General features: G+C 23.2%; 1 protein-coding gene across 1 annotated transcript in view; it reads right to left on the bottom strand.

Annotated features, from left to right (window-relative positions):
* Positions 1-21,650, bottom strand: part of LOC122504655 (monocarboxylate transporter 10) — a 198,626-nt gene that overhangs the window by 11,741 nt on the left and 165,235 nt on the right. Inside the window, exons 8-9 of the mRNA XM_043615850.1 lie at positions 19,619-19,898; positions 14,136-14,310 (exon numbers count right to left, since the gene is read on the bottom strand). Of these exons, the coding sequence (XP_043471785.1) occupies positions 14,136-14,310; positions 19,619-19,898 (455 nt within the window). The remainder of the gene's footprint in view (positions 1-14,135; positions 14,311-19,618; positions 19,899-21,650) is intronic.

Raw genomic sequence — 21,650 nt, 5'->3', positions numbered from 1 at the left:
AACTAAAATAACATGTTTGGAGTTACGGAAAATTGATTCTTTATTGTTTACAGTTTGTAACTTAATGAAATAACAAAATAATAACAATAAACAATATAAAAAAATAAATATAAATAAAAAAAAGTTTTGCACTAAAATATTAATAAAATTAAATAAAAATATTAATAAGATGATCAATTATATTATGAGTTATACAGAATTGCAGTTTTTGCAAATGAAGTAGCTCGTCCTCAACTTTGCGCATTTTAAACACATAGTGGCCGACCTTGACAGTAAGTAACATTACCGAATTGTTGTAAACAAAAAGAAATACGTTTCGGGATTCGATTTTTTACTTTGTCTTCCTTTCAACCATGAGTCCCACAAATTTTCTGCATACTTGCCTTGACGATTCAATTTGTTTTTTATCTTTTATTAATGGTTTTTCACATTATGCACAAAACTTTTTTTGAGCTTTTTTTGTACCGACGTCACAGAAAACACAATTTTCGATTTTCCGAAAATGTAATTGAACAAAAAGTTAGGTTTCACTAAGACAAGCTTCGACAAAAATGCGCGTAGGTGGCGCTAGTGAACTTGACAAAAAAACGCGAGTGGCCTACCTAGACAGTAGGCCAACCTTGACTACATTCCCCTAATTAATTAAATATATATTGACAAAAACTAATTTTAGAAGATTTTGAATTATTAAAATTTTTCAAAAATCTAAGTTAATTAAAATTTATAATTAAAATTCATTCAACATTGAAATTTTATAAAATTTCAAATTGAAATCGTTTGAATTTCATTTATTTATGAAAATTGTAGCCGCAATTCTTTTAAAATTGAATTAATTTTGAAATATTGAAGTAAAATTATTCATTAAATAATTTATTTATTTTATTATAGTTTTTCAAGGTTTAATAGTTATTTAAAAAGTAATTTTTGTTAGAAATTGAAAAAATTGAAGGTTTTTTCATTAGAATTCGTGGTAATTTTATATTTTATAAGTCAAACAAAAAAGACACAAAAATTCAGAATTTTCTTATGAATTCTAAAAATTTAATTTTTTTTAGTAAACTTTTAATAGAAATTTCTGACTTTTCCCTGAGTTCCTTATGTCAGAATATATGATTATTATAATTATAATAATATTAAAACTATATATTCCATTTCATATTTTATTTTTATAAAAGAAATTTTTATTAAAAGTTTTTACGTTCTATTATTTTTTTGCTAATTTTTTTTTAAAAGTGAGTGTGAGTAAAATAATTTTTTCTTTTCAATTAAAAATATTTCTTTAGCATTAGTTCTTCTATAATTTTAAATCTAAAACAATTGAATTTTTGTAAAGAAATTTATCCAAATATTTCAAAGTAATTAAATTTTTTGCGAAAAATTTAATTTATACGAAAATTTTATTAAAATATTATTAAAAATATTTAAATTCTTATAATAATAGTTAAACTATATAATAATAATCTTATAATAATAGTTAAAAAAATTTGAGAAAAAAAGAACTGTAAAAAAATTAATAGTAATTAAAAAAGTTAAATAAACAAAGGAAAAGCAAACTAAATACTTTTTTTTGTCTAAATTGAATAAAAAATTAAATAAATATTGGAATAAATTCTTACTTAAAATTTGCAAAAAGAAGAAGATTCGTCAAAAAATAGCTAATGATTAAAAAAAACTTTGATTTCAAGTTAAGTCTACGAATTAAATTTGCAAAAAGAAAAAGAATTTTAAAAAAAATTGCTAATCCTAATATAAAATAAAAAATTTTCGTCTAATTATAATTTCTCCCACAAAGAAAGATGTGAAGGTAAAATTTGCAATTTTCCAAAGTTATTTATAACTATTGGAAAAAAATTCCTTAATGACATTTTGATTTCTAATTTTATATGTCAGTGCGTGGGCGTGACGTGCGAATATTGAAGGTTTAAAATTTTTCTTTTTCTCATTCTTTTTTGAAGCATGAAACTAACTTTTACGGAAAAGTGAGTAATTTACTGGGCGACATTGGTCGCAATGAGAGAAGGTGTTCAACTATACCTTAGGGCAGTGTCCCCATAAATTTCAGTGGCACACACGAGTACACGAAATACGAGCTGTTGACGTTGCTTTCCTCAGTTTTATATATATAAAGTTAAAGGTCACTGAAATGCGTTTCATCTTTGTCTTTTCATCTTTGAAATTTTTTCTTCTTTTTTATTCTCTTTATACTTTTTTTTCTTTTTTTAAAAAGTGTCAAGGAAAAAATTCAATTTTTTCGTTATTAACAAAAAAATGGGTGGAAAAAATATAAAAGGGAAATTTTTTAATTTTTTACAAAAAACCATTTTACTTGTAAATAAATGAATAAATAAATATTTATTTATTTAAACTTAGTGGTTTACTAATAATTTTTCTTTTTTAATGATTTGAGCTTTGAAATTAATATATTGACAATCATTGAATTCTTGCGAAGAATTTTATCAAAAAATTTTAAAATAATTGATTTCTTGCAAAGAATTTTATCAAAATTTTGGAAAATAAATGAATTCTTTTGAAAAATTTCATTAAAATTGATAAAAAATGTTTTTTTTTCGTTCTTTAAAAAATTGTATTAAAAATAATTGAATTCTCAAGATTCTATTATTTATGAAAATAATTAAATTCTAGAAAAGAATTTAATTATGTATTTTATAAAAATATTGAATGGTTACGAAAAATTTTATTAAAATTTATGGAAAAAAAATTTAATTGGAAGTTTTTCAAATAGTTTTAATTAAAAATTTTGAATGTAATTAAATTATATAAAAAATATCTTTTAAATTTTTCAAACAATCGGTTTTGTTCATATTTGTAATTAATAATTTTATTAAAATTATTGACAGAAAATTAAATTTTTTGAACCATTTTATTAGAGTTTCCGAAAATAATTAAATTCTTTTAAGTTTTTTGAAAATAACTTTTTTAAAAATATTTTTTATTAAAAATTATGAAATTTTTTTTTAAATATTTGTTATTAAAAATCTTGAAAATAATTAAATTTTACTAAGCATATTTCTTTCAACTCTTTGAAATAAACGTGTTTGTTAATGATTGTAATTAAAATTTTGATTACCTATTTGATTTTGTGACAAATTTTTGGAAATAATTGAATTTTTTTTTTCAAAATATTTATTACAACTTTTGAAAAATAATTGAATTTTTGGAAAAATTTTATAAAAATTCTACTGAAAATAATTGAATTCATAATAAAAAAAATTTATTATTTATGAAAATATTTATGAAAATAATGGAATTTTTACGAGGAATTTTATTACAATTTTTGAAAATAATTGAATCCTTTTGTGAAATTTTCTTTAACATATAGGTATTGAAAATAAAATTGAATCCCTGAGAAAGATTTTATTATTTATAAAAATAATTTAATTCTTGAGAAAACTTTTACTATTTATAAAAATAATTTAATTGTTTCGAAAAGTTTTAGAAAATAATTGATATTTGAAAATAAAAAAAATTTTATTTGTAAATAAATAAGATTAAAAAAAATTTAAAAGAATATTAAAAAATAATAATTAAAAATTCGATAAAAATTCTTAAACTCTTTGTGGTTTGAGAAACTTTAGAGTTAGTATTTTTTTTTAAAGAGAGAATTTTACTGATTACGATTTTTTAAACAATTTTCTTACTTTTTTTTATATTTTTTTAAAGTTAACCAAGCACTGCACAAAGGATTATTAAATCCCTTGAAAATGTAGGTGGCTTACGTTTAAAAGGGCTTGCACGATACTTAATTATTTAAGAAATCAATTTATTATGAAAAAGGTGACTAAGTAGCTAAGCGGATTTTCCTCTTGTAACAAAAAAGAAAAAAATTTGAAACACGTGATTTACCTCTCTTTAGCAATGTAATTTCCCCTTTAAATTGCAAAAAAAGATTTCTCATTATTCCCTTTATTATAATTTTTGTTAATATAAGGAAAAAAAAATTTTTTTTTTACCTTATTCATTTATGTAAATGAAAATATTTCAAAAGTATAATATTTATTCAAAGGAACAAAAAATAATTCAAATTTCTTTAATCTGAAGCATTTCAAAAAGATTTCCCTTTGGAATTCCTTTTTCTTTCATATCTAGACTTTCTTTTTCGTTTGCTTTCAGGCGAAAAAAAATATTTTTATTTCCCCCCCCCCCAACGAAAATTAATTAAAGTGCCCTATATATCGAAATTCCATGAGGTGAGTGTCTTTTCAGTTTAGAAATTTATTTTTTTTAAAACCAACACAAATTTCCTCTTGGCGACTTTATATTTATACTGAAAGTTACTAGAGCACTTAAAAAAATTTGTAAAATAATTCAAGTACCTCGTTTAAAAAATAAAAGTAGGAAAAAGGTGTATCTAAAGGAATTGACAAATATTTTTTCCACTCGAAATTTTTTTAATTCTCAAAATTGATTTAATTTTTTTAATTTAATCTTTTTAGAATTTTTTTTCTCAAAAATTATTGATAATAATTGAAATAATTATTTATTAATAACAATAATAATTATTATTATTCATATTATAGTTAAACTGTAATTAAAAATTAAAAGATTTCAATAATATAAATAGGTATTTATATTATTGAAATCTTTGAATTTTTAATTACAGTTCAACTACAATAATATTTAAAATTTTAAATATATAAAAAATTTGTTATTTTTGAACAATTTTATGCAAAAATTCTAAGAAAGAATTAAATTTTGGTACAATTACAGTTATTTAGATTTTTAAAGATATGTAAATTTCAAAAGGCTTTTTATTGAGATTCTCCACTTGAGAACGCCAAGGTCACCGCCAGATGGCAGTTCACAATTCTTGGAATTTTCACTGCCATCTGGTGGCGACCTTGGCGTTCTCAAGTGGAGAAATTAAATCACCATTTTATCTCTCAAAAACCAATTTGTCCCTGATTAAAAAAAACAACAAAATAATTACAGAAAACATTATAAAATTATTTTTTTGAAAACATTTCTAATTATATTTTTTTCTTAATTAAAATGAAATTAAGAAACAAAAAAAATTTCATTAAACACACTGACCAAAAGAGAGCGTTTATTTTACTGGTCTCGAATTTAGAAAAAAAAAAAAAAGAAAATCACGAGTGTGTGGAAGTCTTTCCCTATGACTTTCTCACCCTTTTGATGTTGCACTCTTCGAGTGTTACTTGCACATGCTCGTCTTTACATTTTACGTTACCACCGTCGGCATATACTCTTGTTCAACGCACAAAGTATTTTCATTCTCTTTTCTTTTTACCCGGTACCATCTGAATATTATACCCAGCCACTATATACAGCGAACCTGTCTAAATCGTTAATGGATTCCCTCTCTATTTCTCTTTCACGAAAGAAAACGACAGACAATTTTCTGTTTTCATTTTTTTTTTCGTAATCAATTTTTTTTTTCATTCATATTTCTAAATTTTTTCCACTGGTAATTTTTCTTTTCCTTTTTGTAAATAAATTATTTACAATTCACTTCTATTTTATTTATTTGGAAGCTATTTTAGATTTTTATTTTATTTACAGGGCTCGAAGCAGTGAAAGTATTTAAAAATACGGACTTTACGGACCAAAAATTAAAAATTACGGACCATTTACGGACCAACTGACAAAAATAGAATCAGGCCGAATCAAATAAGAGAACATTTTACCCTGACAATTAAACTTTTTCAAAAAAATTAATTACAAAATTCAATTATTTTTTAAAATTCACTCTCTATTGCATTTAATATTCAATTATTATCTAAAATTTTAACCAAAATTCATTTTTATGAAATTAAAATCAATTCTTATTAGAAAATTCTACTAGAATTCAATTATTTAAATACAAATTTAAATGCAAATAAATAATTTATTGAATAATTAAACGTTTCTTAAAATTCAATTCCCATAAAAAATCGTTATCAATAAATTTTCAAATAATTGAATTCTTTCGACGAATTTTAATCAAAATTTTAAGAATAATTAAATTTGTCGAGAAATTCGATTAAAATTTTATTAAAAATAACACAGGCACACAAAAAAAAAAGTTTCGTGGCCGAGACACTACAGTAGTATATTCCCATGTATTTTTGGCCGCTGAATCCGAATCTGAAGTCCGAATGCTCAAATTGGTTCTTTTTTTTGAGTTATACTCAAAAAACGACTCAAAACACGAATTTGAACCAAAAAAATTAAAAAATTTTTTTGTGACATGACAATAGCATATTTCCATATATTTTTTCCCGCTGAATCCGGATTCGAAGTCAGAATTGACAGATGTGCTCAAAATTATGAGCTAAACTCAAAAAACGACTCAAAAAACCGAATTAAAATGACGAAAATGACAAATTTTTTCTGTGACGCTGCAAAAGTATATTCCTATGTATTTTTTCACGCTGAATCCGAATTCGAAGTCAAAATAGACAGATTTGCTCAAAATTTTGAGATAAACTCAAAAAAAGACTCAAAAAACCGAATTAAGATGAAAAAATTTTTTATGACACTACACTACTATATTCCCATGTACTTTTTTCCGCTGAATCCGAATTCGCAGTCAGAATTGACAGATTTGCTCAAAATTTTGAGATAAGCTCAAAGAACTGATAAAAAAAGGGATTTAAAATAAAGAAATGGAAATTTTTTGCTATGACACTACATTACAGTATTTCCATATATTTTTACACTCGGATCTCGCATTTGAAGTCAGAATTATTCTAATGGCTCAAAATTTTGAGACACACAAGAAAATCTGTTAAGTTACAAAAATTAAAGTCAAGAAACTCTACTTTTCTTGCTAGTACACTACATTAGTATATTCTCATGTTTTTACATCTGCTTCTAAATTCAAAGTTAAAATTATTAAATTGGCTCAAAATTTTAAGTTAAATCCAAAAATGCTCAAAATTTAATTTAATGCAAAAGAGTTCATTTTTTTGGTATTCGGTAGTGTATTCCCATGAATTTTATATACGCTGAATACAAATTCGGAGTTAGAATTATCAGAATGACATACAATTTTTTAGAACTCAAACCCTGGTTACAGGTACAAGCATGCATGTTTTTGAGCACTTTTAATGAAATCCAAAATTTTGAGCCACTTTGAAAATTCTGACTTTGGAATCACAGTGAAAAAATACATGGGAATACACTAGTGTAGTGTCATAGCAAAAAATTTCCTTTATTCATATTAAATTACATTTTTATCAGTTTTTTGAGTATATCTCAAAATTTTGAGCAAATCAGTCAGAAATCTGTCAATTCTGACTTTAAATGCGAGATCCGATATGGAAATACTGTAATGTAGTGTCATAGCAAAAAATTTTCATTTCTTTATTTTAAATCGCTTTTTTTATCAGTTCTTTGAGTTTATCTCAAAATTTTGAGCAAATCTGTCAATTTTGACTTCGAATTCGGATTCAGCATGAAAAAATACATAGGAATATACTTTTGCAATGTCACAGAAAAAATTTTTCATTTTCGTCATTTTAATTCGGTTTTTTGAGTCGTTTTTTGAGTTTAGCTCATAATTTTGAGCACATCTGTCAATTCTGACTTCGAATCCGGATACAGCGGGAAAAAATACATGAAAATATGCTATTGTCATGTCACAAAAAAAATTTTTAATTTTTTTGGTTCAAATTCGTGTTTTGAGTCGTTTTTTGAGTATAACTAAAAAAAAAGAACCAATTTGAGCATTCGGACTTCAGATTCGGATTCAGCGGCCAAAAATACATGGGAATATACTACTGTAGTGTCTCGGCCACGACACTTTTTTTTGTGTGCCTGTGTAATAATTGAAATTCTGCATTGAATTTTATTATTTATTAAAATTTTCAAAAATAATTAAACGTAACAGGACTTCAATTATTTTTAAAAATTTTAATAAAATTCTTGACATAAATTAAAAATAACAAAATTCTTAGCAGATATTCAATAAAATTTTTTGCAAGAATTTGAATATTTTCGCAAAATAATAAAAATCTTTGCAGAGATTCAATTATTTTCAAAAGTCTTAATAAAATTCTTTGCAAGAATTCAAAAATATCATAATTTTTGGCAGAAATTCAAACATTTTAAAAAGTTTCGATAAAACTTTTTTGGTAGAAATTCAATTATTTTTAAGACAATTTTAAAAAAATGTCTCGATAAAATTCAATTATTTTTAAAATTCTAATGAAATTCTTCGAAAGAATTCAATTATTATAATCTAAGATTTTAACTGAAATCCATTTTTAAATCAATGTTTATGAGAAAATTCTACCAGAATTCAATTATTTAAATGAAAAAATAAATAATTTATTGAATAATTGAATGTTTCTTGGAATTTAATTCCTATTAAAAATTTTATCAACAAATTTTTAAATAATTAAATTCTTTGGACGAATTTTAATAAAATTTTTAAGAACTTTTTGGAGGAATTCGATTAAAATTCTATTGAAAATAATTGAATTTCTAAAAAGAATTTTATTATTTACGAAAATAATTGAATCACGGTACAAATTTTATTATTTATGAATATAGTTGAATGATTGAGAAGAAATTTATAAAAAAAATTTGTTATTAATAAAATTCTTGTGAAATTTTTATTATTTTTTGATAATAATTAAAAGTATTTGTAGAATTTTATTAAATTTTTTTTTAAATAATTAGATTCTTTTGGTAAATTTTATGAAAATAGTAGATATTGAACAATATTTAATTTTTGCGAAGAATATTATTACTTTTGAAAATAATCGAAATTTTTTAATGAATTTTATTAAAATTTTTGAAAATAATTGAATTTTGTCGAAGAATTTTGCTATTTATTTATAAAGATAATTGAAATGTTGACAATGTTTTTTTAGATTTTTTGAAAATAATTGAATTTCGGAGAAGAATTTTAATATTTTTAAAGATAATTGAAATGTTGACAAGAATTTAAAAAAATTTTTGAACATAATTGAATTTTTGTGAAGAATTTTATTACTTTTGAAAATAATTGAATTTCTGCAATCATTTGTAGTTTCTCTAAAATTTTCAAAATTATATCGTACAATTTACGGACTTTTCATCCTTTTTGAATGAAATTACGGACTTTACGGACCTTTTTTAAAAAAAACGGACCTTTTACGGACTTGAAGCAAAGTTACGGACTTTGTCAGGATTTACGGACCTACTTCGAGCCCTGTATTTATTTATTTTACTACTTCTTCCGAAATTTTTCCTACTGGAAATTTTTTGTTTACTAAATTTTTATTTTATATTTATTTAAGACGAAATTTTTTAATTTTATTATTATTTTATTATATTATTTTTTGTGGATAGATATTTAATTCTCTAATTAGCTTATAAAATTAACTCTCGACATTCTTTTTAAATGAGTATAAAATGGAATATTTATTTAAAGGCTACTTTATTATCGTCGAATAAATTTAATTAGCGTTAAATATATAATTTCCGTTAAAATAATATATAAACAGCATTCCGGAAGAGTTGGTATATTATCATTGCAATTTGAAAACCAAAATTACGCACTCGAAGTGAATAATAAACGCGAGGGGGTATCTTCATTCGCTCGTTTGACAATAGAAGAGCAGAGAAATTCTGTCGTGAAGAAAATTGATTTTACAACAAAGCCTTGAATATGTGCGAACAGTAAATCTTTTGTCGGAAATGAATACAAGAAAGGAATGGAATAAATGTGTTGTATGCCTTGTTGCTATCAAAGTGTCTTTCGCTCCAAGGGATTTGCCACCGATGCATTTTAACGAGCGACAATAAACATTCAGTTTTGTATTTGACAATAAAAAATTCGCGAAAAAGAAAATATTATTTTTTTTTTTTTATTAATTATTGAAAAATATTTCTTTTTCTGCTTTTCCATCGTCAAACGAATGATAATAATAATTTTCTTAAGAAAAATTTAAGGCAAATTTCCTTTTGATTGAGGGAAAAATAATTTTTTTTATAAGAGCAGGGTTGCCTCAGGTCAGGAAAATCAGGGAATTCGGGGAAAAGTCAGGGATTTTTATTTAAGTAACTGGAAAAAATTGAATTTTGGAGAAGTTACAAATCATTGCAGAAATTCAATTATTTTCAAAAGTAATAAAATTCTTCGCAAAAATTCAATTATGTTCAATTTAAAAAAAAATTCTCGTCAAAATTCAATTATCTTTAAAAATAATAAAATTCTTCTCCAAATTTCAATTATTTTCAAAATTTTTTTCTCAATTCAATGATTTTTAATATCTACTGTTTTAATAAAATTTTTCAAAAGAATTCAATTATTTAAAAAAAATTGTTGATAAAATTCTAAGCAAACTTCGCAATAATTCAATTATTTTCATAAATAATAACATTTTTTACAAAAATTCAATTATTTTCATAAATAATAACATTTTTTTTTACAAAAATTCAATTATTTTTATAAATAATAAACTTCTTGACAAGAATTCAATTATTTTTATAAATAATAAAATTCTTCTCAGGAATTTAATTATTTTTAATTTAAATAAAATTTCTTGCAAGAATTCAATTATTTTCATAAATACTGAAACTAATCGCAAGATTTCAATTATTTTTAATACAATATTTTAAATAAATTCATCAAAAAATGCAATTATTCTTAAAAATTTTAGTAAAATTCTTTGAAAGAATTCAATTATTTGCAAAAATTTTAATAAAATTCTTCTCAAAATTTCAATTATTTTCAAAAAATGTTTCTCAATTAAATGATTTTCAATATCTACTGTTTTAATAAAATTTTTAAAAAGAATTCATTTACTTAAAAAAAATGTTGATAAAATTCTAAGCAAACTTCCCAATAATTCAATTATTTTCATAAATAATAACATTTTTTACAAAAATTCAATTATTTTCAGAAATAATAACATTTTTTTACAAAAATTTAATTATTTTCATAAATAATAACATTTTTTACAAAAATTCAATTATTTTCATAAATAATAACATTTTTTTACAAAAATTCAATTATTTTCATAAATAATAACATTTTTTACAAAAATTCAATTATTTTCATAAATAATAACATTTTTTTACAAAAATTCAATTATTTTCATAAATAATAACATTTTTTACAAAAATTCAATTATTTTCATAAATAATAACATTTTTTTACAAAAATTCAATTATTTTCATGAATAATGAAACTCATCACAGAATTTCAATTATTTTTAATACAATTTTAATAAAAATTTCTCGAAAATTGTAATTATTCTTGAAAATTTTATTAAAATTTTTCGAAAAAATTTAAATTTGTTAATAAAATTCTTTATAAGAATTCAATTTTAAGAAACATTCATTTATTCAATAAATTATTTATTTTTGTATTTAAATAATTGAATTCTCGTAGAATTTTCCAATAAAAACACAGGCACACAAAAAAAAAAAGTGTCGTGGCCGAGACACTACAGTAGTATATTCCCATGTATTTTTGGCCGCTGAATCCGAATCTGAAGTCCGAATGCTCAAATTGGTTCTTTTTTTTGAGTTATACTCAAAAAACGACTCAAAACACGAATTTGAACCAAAAAAATTAAAAAATTTTTTTGTGACATGACAATAGCATATTTCCATGTATTTTTTCCCGCTGAATCCGGATTCGAAGTCAGAATTGACAGATGTGCTCAAAATTATGAGCTAAACTCAAAAAACGACTCAAAAAACCGAATTAAAATGACGAAAATGACAAATTTTTTCTGTGACGCTGCAAAAGTATATTCCTATGTATTTTTTCACGCTGAATCCGAATTCGAAGTCAAAATAGACAGATTTGCTCAAAATTTTGAGATAAAATCAAAAAACCACTCAAAAAACCGAATTAAGATGAAAAAAATTTTTTATGACACTACACTACTATATTCCCATGTACTTTTTCCCGCTGAATCCGAATTCGCAGTCAGAATTGACAGATTTGCTCAAAATTTTGAGATAAGCTCAAAGAACTGATAAAAAAAGCGATTTAAAATAAAGAAATGGAAATTTTTTGCTATGACACTACATTGCAGTATTTCCATATCGGATCTCGCATTTAAAGTCAGAATTGACAGATTTCTGACTGATTTGCTTAAAATTTTGAGATATACTCAAAAAACTGATAAAAATGTAATTTAATATGAATAAAGGAAATTTTTTGCTATGACACTACACTAGTGTATTCCCATGTATTTTTTCACTGTGATTCCAAAGTCAGAATTTTCACAGTGGCTCAAAATTTTGGATTTCATTAAAAGTGCTCAAAAACATGCATGCTTGTACCTGTAACCAGGGTTTGAGTTCTAAAAAATTGTATGTCATTCTGATAATTCTAACTCCGAATTTGTATTCAGCGTATATAAAATTCATGGGAATACACTACCGAATACCAAAAAAATGAACTCTTTTGCATTAAATTAAATTTTGAGCATTTTTGGATTTAACTTAAAATTTTGAGCCAATTTAATAATTTTAACTTTGAATTTAGAAGCAGATGTAAAAACATGAGAATATACTAATGTAGTGTACTAGCAAGAAAAGTAGAGTTTCTTGACTTTAATTTTTGTAACTTAACAGATTTTCTTGTGTGTCTCAAAATTTTGAGCCATTAGAATAATTCTGACTTCAAATGCGAGATCCGAGTGTAAAAATATATGGAAATACTGTAATGTAGTGTCATAGCAAAAAATTTCCATTTCTTTATTTTAAATCCCTTTTTTTATCAGTTCTTTGAGCTTATCTCAAAATTTTGAGCAAATCTGTCAATTCTGACTGCGAATTCGGATTCAGCGGGAAAAAGTACATGGGAATATAGTAGTGTAGTGTCATAAAAAATTTTTTCATCTTAATTCGGTTTTTTGAGTCTTTTTTTGAGTTTATCTCAAAATTTTGAGCAAATCTGTCTATTTTGACTTCGAATTCGGATTCAGCGTGAAAAAATACATAGGAATATACTTTTGCAGCGTCACAGAAAAAATTTTTCATTTTCGTCATTTTAATTCGGTTTTTTGAGTCGTTTTTTGAGTTTAGCTCATAATTTTGAGCACATCTGTCAATTTTGACTTCGAATCCGGATTCAGCGGGAAAAAATATATGGAAATATGCTATTGTCATGTCACAAAAAAATTTTTTAATTTTTTTGGTTCAAATTCGTGTTTTGAGTCGTTTTTTGAGTATAACTCAAAAAAAAGAACCAATTTGAGCATTCGGACTTCAGATTCGGATTCAGCGGCCAAAAATACATGGGAATATACTACTGTAGTGTCTCGGCCACGAAACTTTTTTTTTTTTGTGTGCCTGTGAAATTGATTTAAAAATGAATATCAGTTAAAATTTTAGATAATAATTGAATATTAAAAGCATTATTGCATGAATTTTTAAAAATAATTGATAATTAAGGGAATTTTAACCATGATGACGTCACAGCTTTAGAACACATGCTTTGCACAAATTGTGACGTCATAATAGTTCAAATCCCCTTAAATTCTTTCGAAAAATTTTAATAAAATTTTTGAAAATAGTTACAATTTTTGAAGAATTTACTTAAAATTGTATGAAAAATAATTGAATTCATGTGAAAAATTTTATTACTTGTAAAAATAATTGAATTTCTGCAACGAATTTTATTAGAATTTTTGTAAATAATTTTATTTTTTTTGAAAAATTTCATGGAAATTAAAATTTTTATAAAACATGAAGATATGAATCACTCCGAGTTTTCGACTCGGAGTAATTGATATCTTCATGTATTATAATAATATTCTTCTAAGTTGTTGAATTTTAAAAATGTTTGAATTTGAATGTTTTGAAGAATTTTAATTCCTATGGAAAAATAATTATTGAATACTTATTTAAAAATTTAGTTATTGATGTTTGCGAAATTCGAATAATTTTACAATTTAAGAAATTCGTAAGTAAATGTAATAGAATGTTTTTTTGAGTATCTAATAATTTTTAGAGTGAATCAGAATATTCTTTATGGTCAGGGAAAAAGTCAAAATCAGTCAGGAAAGAGTGTGGAAATCAGGGAAGAGTCAGGGAAAAACAAAATTAATTTTTTATGGCAACCTTGAAGAGAAAAGATAGCTTTTTTTAGTTTAATTTTTAAAGAGGGTGAATAATTGGAAATATTGTAATTTTTCTTCTTGATTAAAATGTATACTGACCAACGCCAAGAAGAGCTACTTGGCAAAGATATTGTCGGGAAACCAGACACTGAGCAGATGGTCTGGCTGTAACGACTCCCCATGCAGCACAACCCAATGCGGCTGCCAAGCCCAAACAAGTTTGCAACAGAACCAAGGCACTAGCTTCCAATCCTTCTTGGTATCCTTGTAATGCCTGAAAAAGACAACCTAGTCAATATAATTTATTCATAGATAATCACTTCCGCCTATTTTACATAATCATTATCGAGAATATTTCACTTTGTTTGGAGCAATAAAATATATACCAATAAAATATCGAAAAAAATTTCTAAGAATTCAATTATTCAAGTAAAGAATAAAATTCTTCGCTGAAATTCAATTATTTTCATAAATAATTAAAATTTAAAAATTAAAAAGGTCAACAAAAGAATAGTATTGAATTTTGGAAGAATTGCAGTTGTAATTTTTAGAAATTGTTAAATTTCAAAAAGATTTTACACAGTGTTCATTTCAAATATTGTAAATGTAAATTCTTTGGATAAATAAATAAGTTTTTAAATATTTATTTAACAAAAATTATTCAAGTTTTTAATGTAATTTGATTTGAAAATTATGAAAAATATTCGTCTTTTAAAAAATTGTAATTGAAATGTTTTGATTTTTTGAAGATAGTTGAATTCTTGTACATTATTTTTAAAAGATTAAATTATATTTACAATTAATTAAAAATATTGTCAAATTTAATTGAAGTAAATTGAATATTTAAAAAAATTTTTTAAAAATATATTCGTATTTTTGTAGAATTTAAAATTAAAATTTAGAAAATTATAGAATTTTGTAAAAAAAAATTATTGAGTGCGAGGCCTGATATTCGTAAAAAAGAAAATAAATAATTTTTTCCAAAACATTTATCACATTTCATTTGCAAAATTATTCCGTAGAGTATTAATTGAGAGAGTAGAAAGTTTACAAAAAAAATCTCTCAACGTATTCACAAACAGATTCATTTACTTTTTCATTTAGTACAATTTAAAAAATAAGAAAATAAAATAAAATAAAAAAAACCGTTTTAAATAAATTCGAAGCAAGAGAAAAAAAAGTTTAAAAAATTTTTTTTGTCTAATACGAAATTATGTAAATGAATAAGTTTAAAAAATAAAATAATAAATAATAATAAATAATAATAAATAATATAAAATAAATTGAAACTTACAAAGAAAAAATATATATAACAAATAAATAATATTCTTGAATAAATAAATTTATTAATTCATAAATAAATTAAGTAATTCTATAAAATGGAGGGAAATTAGCAGAATGACCAATTTCTAAGCTAGGAATTAATAATATAAATAATCCTGGCATTTTACGATACAAATTCCCACGCATACAATTAAGAACGTGTTGCTTCTGAATCGCCAAAAGTTGTTCAAACAAGTTACAAACTTCTAATTACATACTACCAAATGATACTGAAATGAGTTTTTATAATTAAGTTGTAACTATAGGAAAAATTAAAAGAAAAAAAAAATTTTCCTAGAAAGTAATTGTGTTTCAGAAAAGAAGTAAATTTAGTAAAAAAATATTTAATTATAAAAGAAATTTAATTTTCACTCTAAATAAAGGAACTAAAAAAATAACTATAAATAAATAATATTTTTGTCGTTGCAGAAAAAATAGATAACTTGCGTTTTTGATTTATTTTTCAAACCTATTAATATAGTAAAAATACGTTTTTTTAAAAATAAATTTATATAGAAAAACGATAAAAGAGTGTTTTCTTTTTTTTTTCGAGGAAAATTCAGGGTGCAATGGAAAGTTCGAAAGAAATAGGGTTATTATTGAACTTGATGGTAAATTGCGTGCCTTTATCTTTAAGTAAAGTGCAGTCTAAGTTGGCTCGTTTTCATAAAAAAAAGACAACAAAAGACTTTGTTATTTATTTTATTGACTCGTTTCGTTTCAGTGTCCAATTTTTTATAGCTGCGCAATCATTTAGAAAAAGACGGAAACTTTAATCAGGAAAATGAGTCTAATTGAAATTCTATTTTAACTTTTAATTTTAATTGTATATTCACGAATGCACAATAAAAAAAAAGTTGTTTCATTTTGATTGAAAATGTTTTTCCACTTGTATTTTTTATTCATTCAACTTTAAAAAGAGAATTCTTCATTAATTTTATTTAAAATTTTATTTTTTATTTAAAAATTTTCCTCTACATAACATGTTTAAATTATTAAAAACAGTAATATTAATTATTAGTTTTTAATCAAAAAATAAAATACTACTAAAAACGTAAAATTCATAATTTATTTGTAATCAGGGTTGCCACGCTTTTGCTCATTTCAAATTCCCTCACTTTTCCAGGTTTTCCAGGTTAAAAAACGGAGCTTTTCCAGGCTCTTAAAACTACATTTTTTGACAACAAAAATTTAATTTTGTTTTTCCCTGACTTTCCCTTGAAGTTCAGACAAAATTCTTATTTCTCTTTGACTTAAAAAATATTCTCATTCAGTTTAAAAATTATTACTCAGAAAAATGTTCTATTGCTTCTTTTTTAAATAAATATTTAATCATTATTATTTTTTCATAAGAATTAAGATTTTCAAAAATTTCAAATTCAAACCTTTTTTGAATTAAACAATTTTAAAAAAATTATTATAAAACATGAAGATATCGATCACTCTGAGTCTTGGACTTCGGAACAATCGATATATTCATATTTTATAATAATTAAAAATGGCCCAATGATAAAATCATTATTTTATATTATGAGAATATTGTTACTGTAACTTATTCAAAATTACTTTCATCACTTCAATTCAATTATTGTTTTCCAGAATTTTTAACTAGAATTTTTCTTTAAATAAATTATTTTTAAAAAATTTCTTTGAAAATTTTCAAATCCTTTTGTTTACAATTCAATTTTACAAAATTTCATCAATTATTCGAAAATTTTTCAATTAAATATATTAGAAAATAAAAACTTCAAATAATTTCAGAAAAGTTAGATTAAACTTTTTTAAAAAAATTAAATCTACACAATTTTCAGTTATAATTATGAAAAATTCAAACTTTCAAAGATTATAATTTGAAACCTTTTAAAAATTCAATTATTTCTAAAAATTTACGCTATAATACTTTCTTTTTAAATTTTAATTAGTAAAAATGTTTACTAAGTGGCATTAGTGACTGACTTTTTGCTTTTAAATTAGTAAATTTTATTATTAAATTAGTAGAAACGACTATTTATTAGTAAAATCTGCTAATTCAAAAGCATAAAGTCAGCCACTAATTCAAATTTAGAAAGTTTAATATTCAATTATTATCCAAAATTTGAACTAAAATGCATATTTAAATCAATTTTTATTAGAAAATTCTACAAGAATTCAATTATTTAAATACAAAAATAAATAATTTATTAAATAATTGAATGTGTCTTAAAATTGAACTCTCATAAAGAATTTTATCAACAAATTTTTAAATAATTAAAATTCTTCCGACGAATTTTAAGAAAATTTTTAAGAATAGTTTCATTTTTGGAGAAATTAGATAAAAATTGTATTAAAAATTATTGAATTTCTGTAAAAAAAATTTGATTGAATTAAGAAAAGTTTTTGAAAATAATTGAAATTTTGCCAAGAATTTTATTAAATTTTTTGAAAATAATTGAGCTTCTGCGAAAATTATGTTATTTATGAAAATAATTGAATTCTTGACAAGAATTTTATTACAGCTTTTGAAAATAATTGAATTCTTGGAATAATTTTATTAAAATCTTTGAGAAGAATTGATTTATTTTGAAGAATTTTATTACGAACTTTTAAAAAAAAAATTAAAATATTTCAACAAATTTAATTAAAATTGTGATGACAATAATTTAAATCGTATAAAGAATTTTATCAAAGTTTTTGAAAAAAATTTGAATTCTCTCGAAAAATTTCATTAAAATTTTTAAAAAATATTTGAATCTTGTTGAGAAAGTTTATTAAAATTGTATTGAAAATAATTGATTTCTTGAAAAGAATTTTATTAAAATTTTTGAAAATAATTGAATTTTAAAGAAGAATTTTATTATTTATAAAGATAATTGAAATTTTGACGAGAATTTATTTAAACTTTTGACCATATTTGAATTTCTTTGATGAATTTTAATAAAATTTTTAAGAATAATTATACAATTTTCGAGAAATTTCATTAAAATTGTATTAAAAATAATTGAAATTCTGTGATGTGTTTTTATTATTTATGAAAGTAATTGATAAACTATATAGAGTTTTATTATTTATGAAAATAATTGAATTCCTGGTACAAAATGTTATTCTTTATGAAAATAATTGAATTATTGCGAAGAAATTTATAAAAAATTTGTAAATAATAGAATTCCTGTGAAATTTTTATTGTTTAATTCATTCATATAAAATTGAAATTTTCTAAAACTTCAAATTAAAACCTTTTGAAGTTTATCTATTTATGGAAATTGTATAAACGCAACTCTTTTAAAATTCAATTAATTTTGAAATATTTAAGTAATATAGATTTCAAAAATAAGGACAATAACTTTAGAAAACAATAATTTTCCAGAACTTTGATCAAAATTCCATCATGATTTTTCCAGGTTTTTTCAAGGTTTAGAAAGTTCCCTGACATTTCCAGGTTTTCCAGGTTTCTAGGTTGCGTGGCAATCCTGAAACTGTAAGCGTTTTTCTTTATAAGTCCGTTAATACTAAATAAATAAACAAATAAATTAATAGAAAATGTAAATAGAAAAAGAAAATTTGATTGAAAAAAAACCCAAAATGGGTGTTGAAAATAAAAAACGATTAATAAAAATCGTACAAGTGAGTGGAATTTTAATTGGGGAAAAAGGGAGAGAAAAGCGTCGAGGGGATAACTTTATTTGTTTTTTTCGGGGATTGTAGTAATATATATGAAATTTAGTGGAACTTAAAATTAGTTTTAGCATCAGGAGGAAGGGAAATACCTCTCGAGAGTTACAGTAAACAAGTCTTGTTTTCGTTTCCGACTTCCATGTTGGTTTCCGATTTCCGCAAAAACTGGGTGAGTGAATATAAAGTCATCGTAGATTGAAATTACGAGATAGAGAAATTAAAGAAAGGAGATACTTTTTTAAATGATTTGAGAGCAATTTCTAATTACTTTAAACTTATATTCCCCCTTTTTTCAATGCAATCAAATTTTTAAAAATTAAAAACTATTTTTAACCAAACAAAAAAAAATTAATTTGTTTTTTAAAGTTAAAAACAATAAAATACAATTGCAAATGAAAATAAAATACAATTAAAAATGAAATAAATTAAATAAAACGAAATTAAATTTAAAACAGGAATAAAATAAAATACGAGTCGAAATTTTATAAAAATTGAGCGATAAAGGAATTAAATGAAAATTTCCAATAAAATAAAATAAAATTAAAAAGGAAATACAATTAGAAAAAAAAAATAAATGGAAAAATGGTGATGGAAAAATAAGTACTCACGATATAAAAGGCAGGTGTATAAAGACCAAAAGCAGCTGAACCGGCTGCCAACATGAGCATTCTAACAGGACGACAACTCAATGGACGAAGATCGACCAAACGTTGCGGTGCTTTTGTTGCGGACTTTTTTTCGCGTAGTTTACTTTTCTGATTTTTAAGATGTACAATTGCTCGTCGTTGAGGATGATAAAGTGATGCACTTCTATAGATTAATCCCAAGAAAAATGTCACTGAAAGTGCTCCAGTTACGGACTGAAGTCCATGCCTCCAGCCTAATTTTCTAAAATAAAAAATAGAACATTATTTTCAATCAAATAATTTTTTTGCGAACAAAATTTCATCCATTTTCTAAATTCTAATACACTATACATGTACTACTTAAAAATATACTTAAAAAATTCCATTTACAAAATTAAATTGATTTTTCAACTTAAAATACCTCAAGACAAATATTTTTTAAATTAAAATTTTACTCCGTCCGACGAAATCGATTTGTGCTACTTAAAATTAAGTTTAAAACTAAAATATAAGATAAAAAATTAAAAAACTAATTTTTTACAATTTAAGGCAAGAAAAAATGGTTGAAAATAAATTGGCTCATTTTTCATTGACTTATACTACTTAAAATATTCTTTAGGAAGGAAAAAATCGTAAATTAAAAATAGACTTTTGCTCGAAAGTATTTTGCTGATTCGTTACTATTTAAAACCTGTAAAAAATAGTAATATAATTCCTACATTGAGTCGTACCACTTGAAATATCCATTTTCACAAAGTACACTGTTGGGATTTTTAATTTCGTAATTTTCACTCTTTTTAAATATGACACTCGCCAAATTCTGTATTTGAGAATTATTTTTCCTTATTTCTTTGTACTTTACAATTTCAATTAATTATTCTGATTGAACATTGATTTGTACTACTTAAAACTTTCTTCTATGTAAAATTACTGGACATAAAATAACTCTGTTCGATCGTTCATTGACTTTTACTACTTAAAATACCTCTCCGACAAAATTCTAGTTAAAAATTAATACATTGACTTTTACTACTGGTGCTAATTACAATTATTTTTACTACTTAATTCAGTAGGTTCAAAGCATATTTTTCGCAAATACCACACTGAAAAATAGAAGTAATTGTACTTGGCACAATAAAAAAAAACGTAAATTTTAATCTCTTAATTTGGTGAAAAGGCTATTTTAAGTAGTACAACTCAATGGCCAATCAGACAAAGTTTATTCTTAAGTGGAATTTCTCCTGAGAAGTATTTTAAGTAGGAGCCAATTGCAAATGAACCAGTGTGAATTTTAATTCGATTTCAATCAATGAACATGTAGTTTAAGTAGTGCAAATCAATTTATCATCAGGCAAAAAAGTATCTTGAAAATAAATAAATAAATAAATAAATTCTCCAAACAATTAAGTAGTAGAAATAATTATAAATATAGTTCATATGAATAGTAAAAGAGAATTTGTATCACTTAACTTGTTTGAATATGGTATTTTAAGTAGTAAAAGTCAATATATATTCCGACTAACATTATTTTTAACTACGATCCCCTTGAAGAGTATTTTAAGTAGTGCAAGTCAATGCTCAATCAACTAAAGCGAATTTTTATCCATTTGTAATATTTAAACGCGTATTTTAAGTAGTAAATATCAATTTATTATCAAACATCGTGGTTTTAGGTCTAAAATTTGTTTCAGACTCTTCAAAATAAGTAGAAATTGTTACAATTATTTAATATTTTTGTCGCGATCGGAAAAAGTGAATTTTAGTCGGCAACTTTTTAAAAATATTGTCTTTGAGTAGTACAAGTCAATGTCCAATCAGACAAAGTTTGTTTATAAGCAGCATCTCTCCCAAGAGGTATTTTAAGTAGTACAAGTCAATATTCCATCAGCCTAAGTGAATTTTAATTCAATTTCAGGGCATAAAGGTGTATTTTAAGTGTATAGTGAAAATAAATGTATCGATAGACAAAAGAGTATTTTAGATGAAAAAATTATTTTTCTAAACTAAAATTTCC

The sequence above is a fragment of the Leptopilina heterotoma genome, unplaced genomic scaffold, assembly GCF_015476425.1.
Source record: "Leptopilina heterotoma isolate Lh14 unplaced genomic scaffold, ASM1547642v1 Lhet_31, whole genome shotgun sequence".
NCBI lineage: Eukaryota > Metazoa > Arthropoda > Insecta > Hymenoptera > Figitidae > Leptopilina > Leptopilina heterotoma.
The sequence above is the reverse complement of the archived record's forward strand: the minus strand, read 5'-3'. Positions and strand labels throughout refer to the sequence as shown.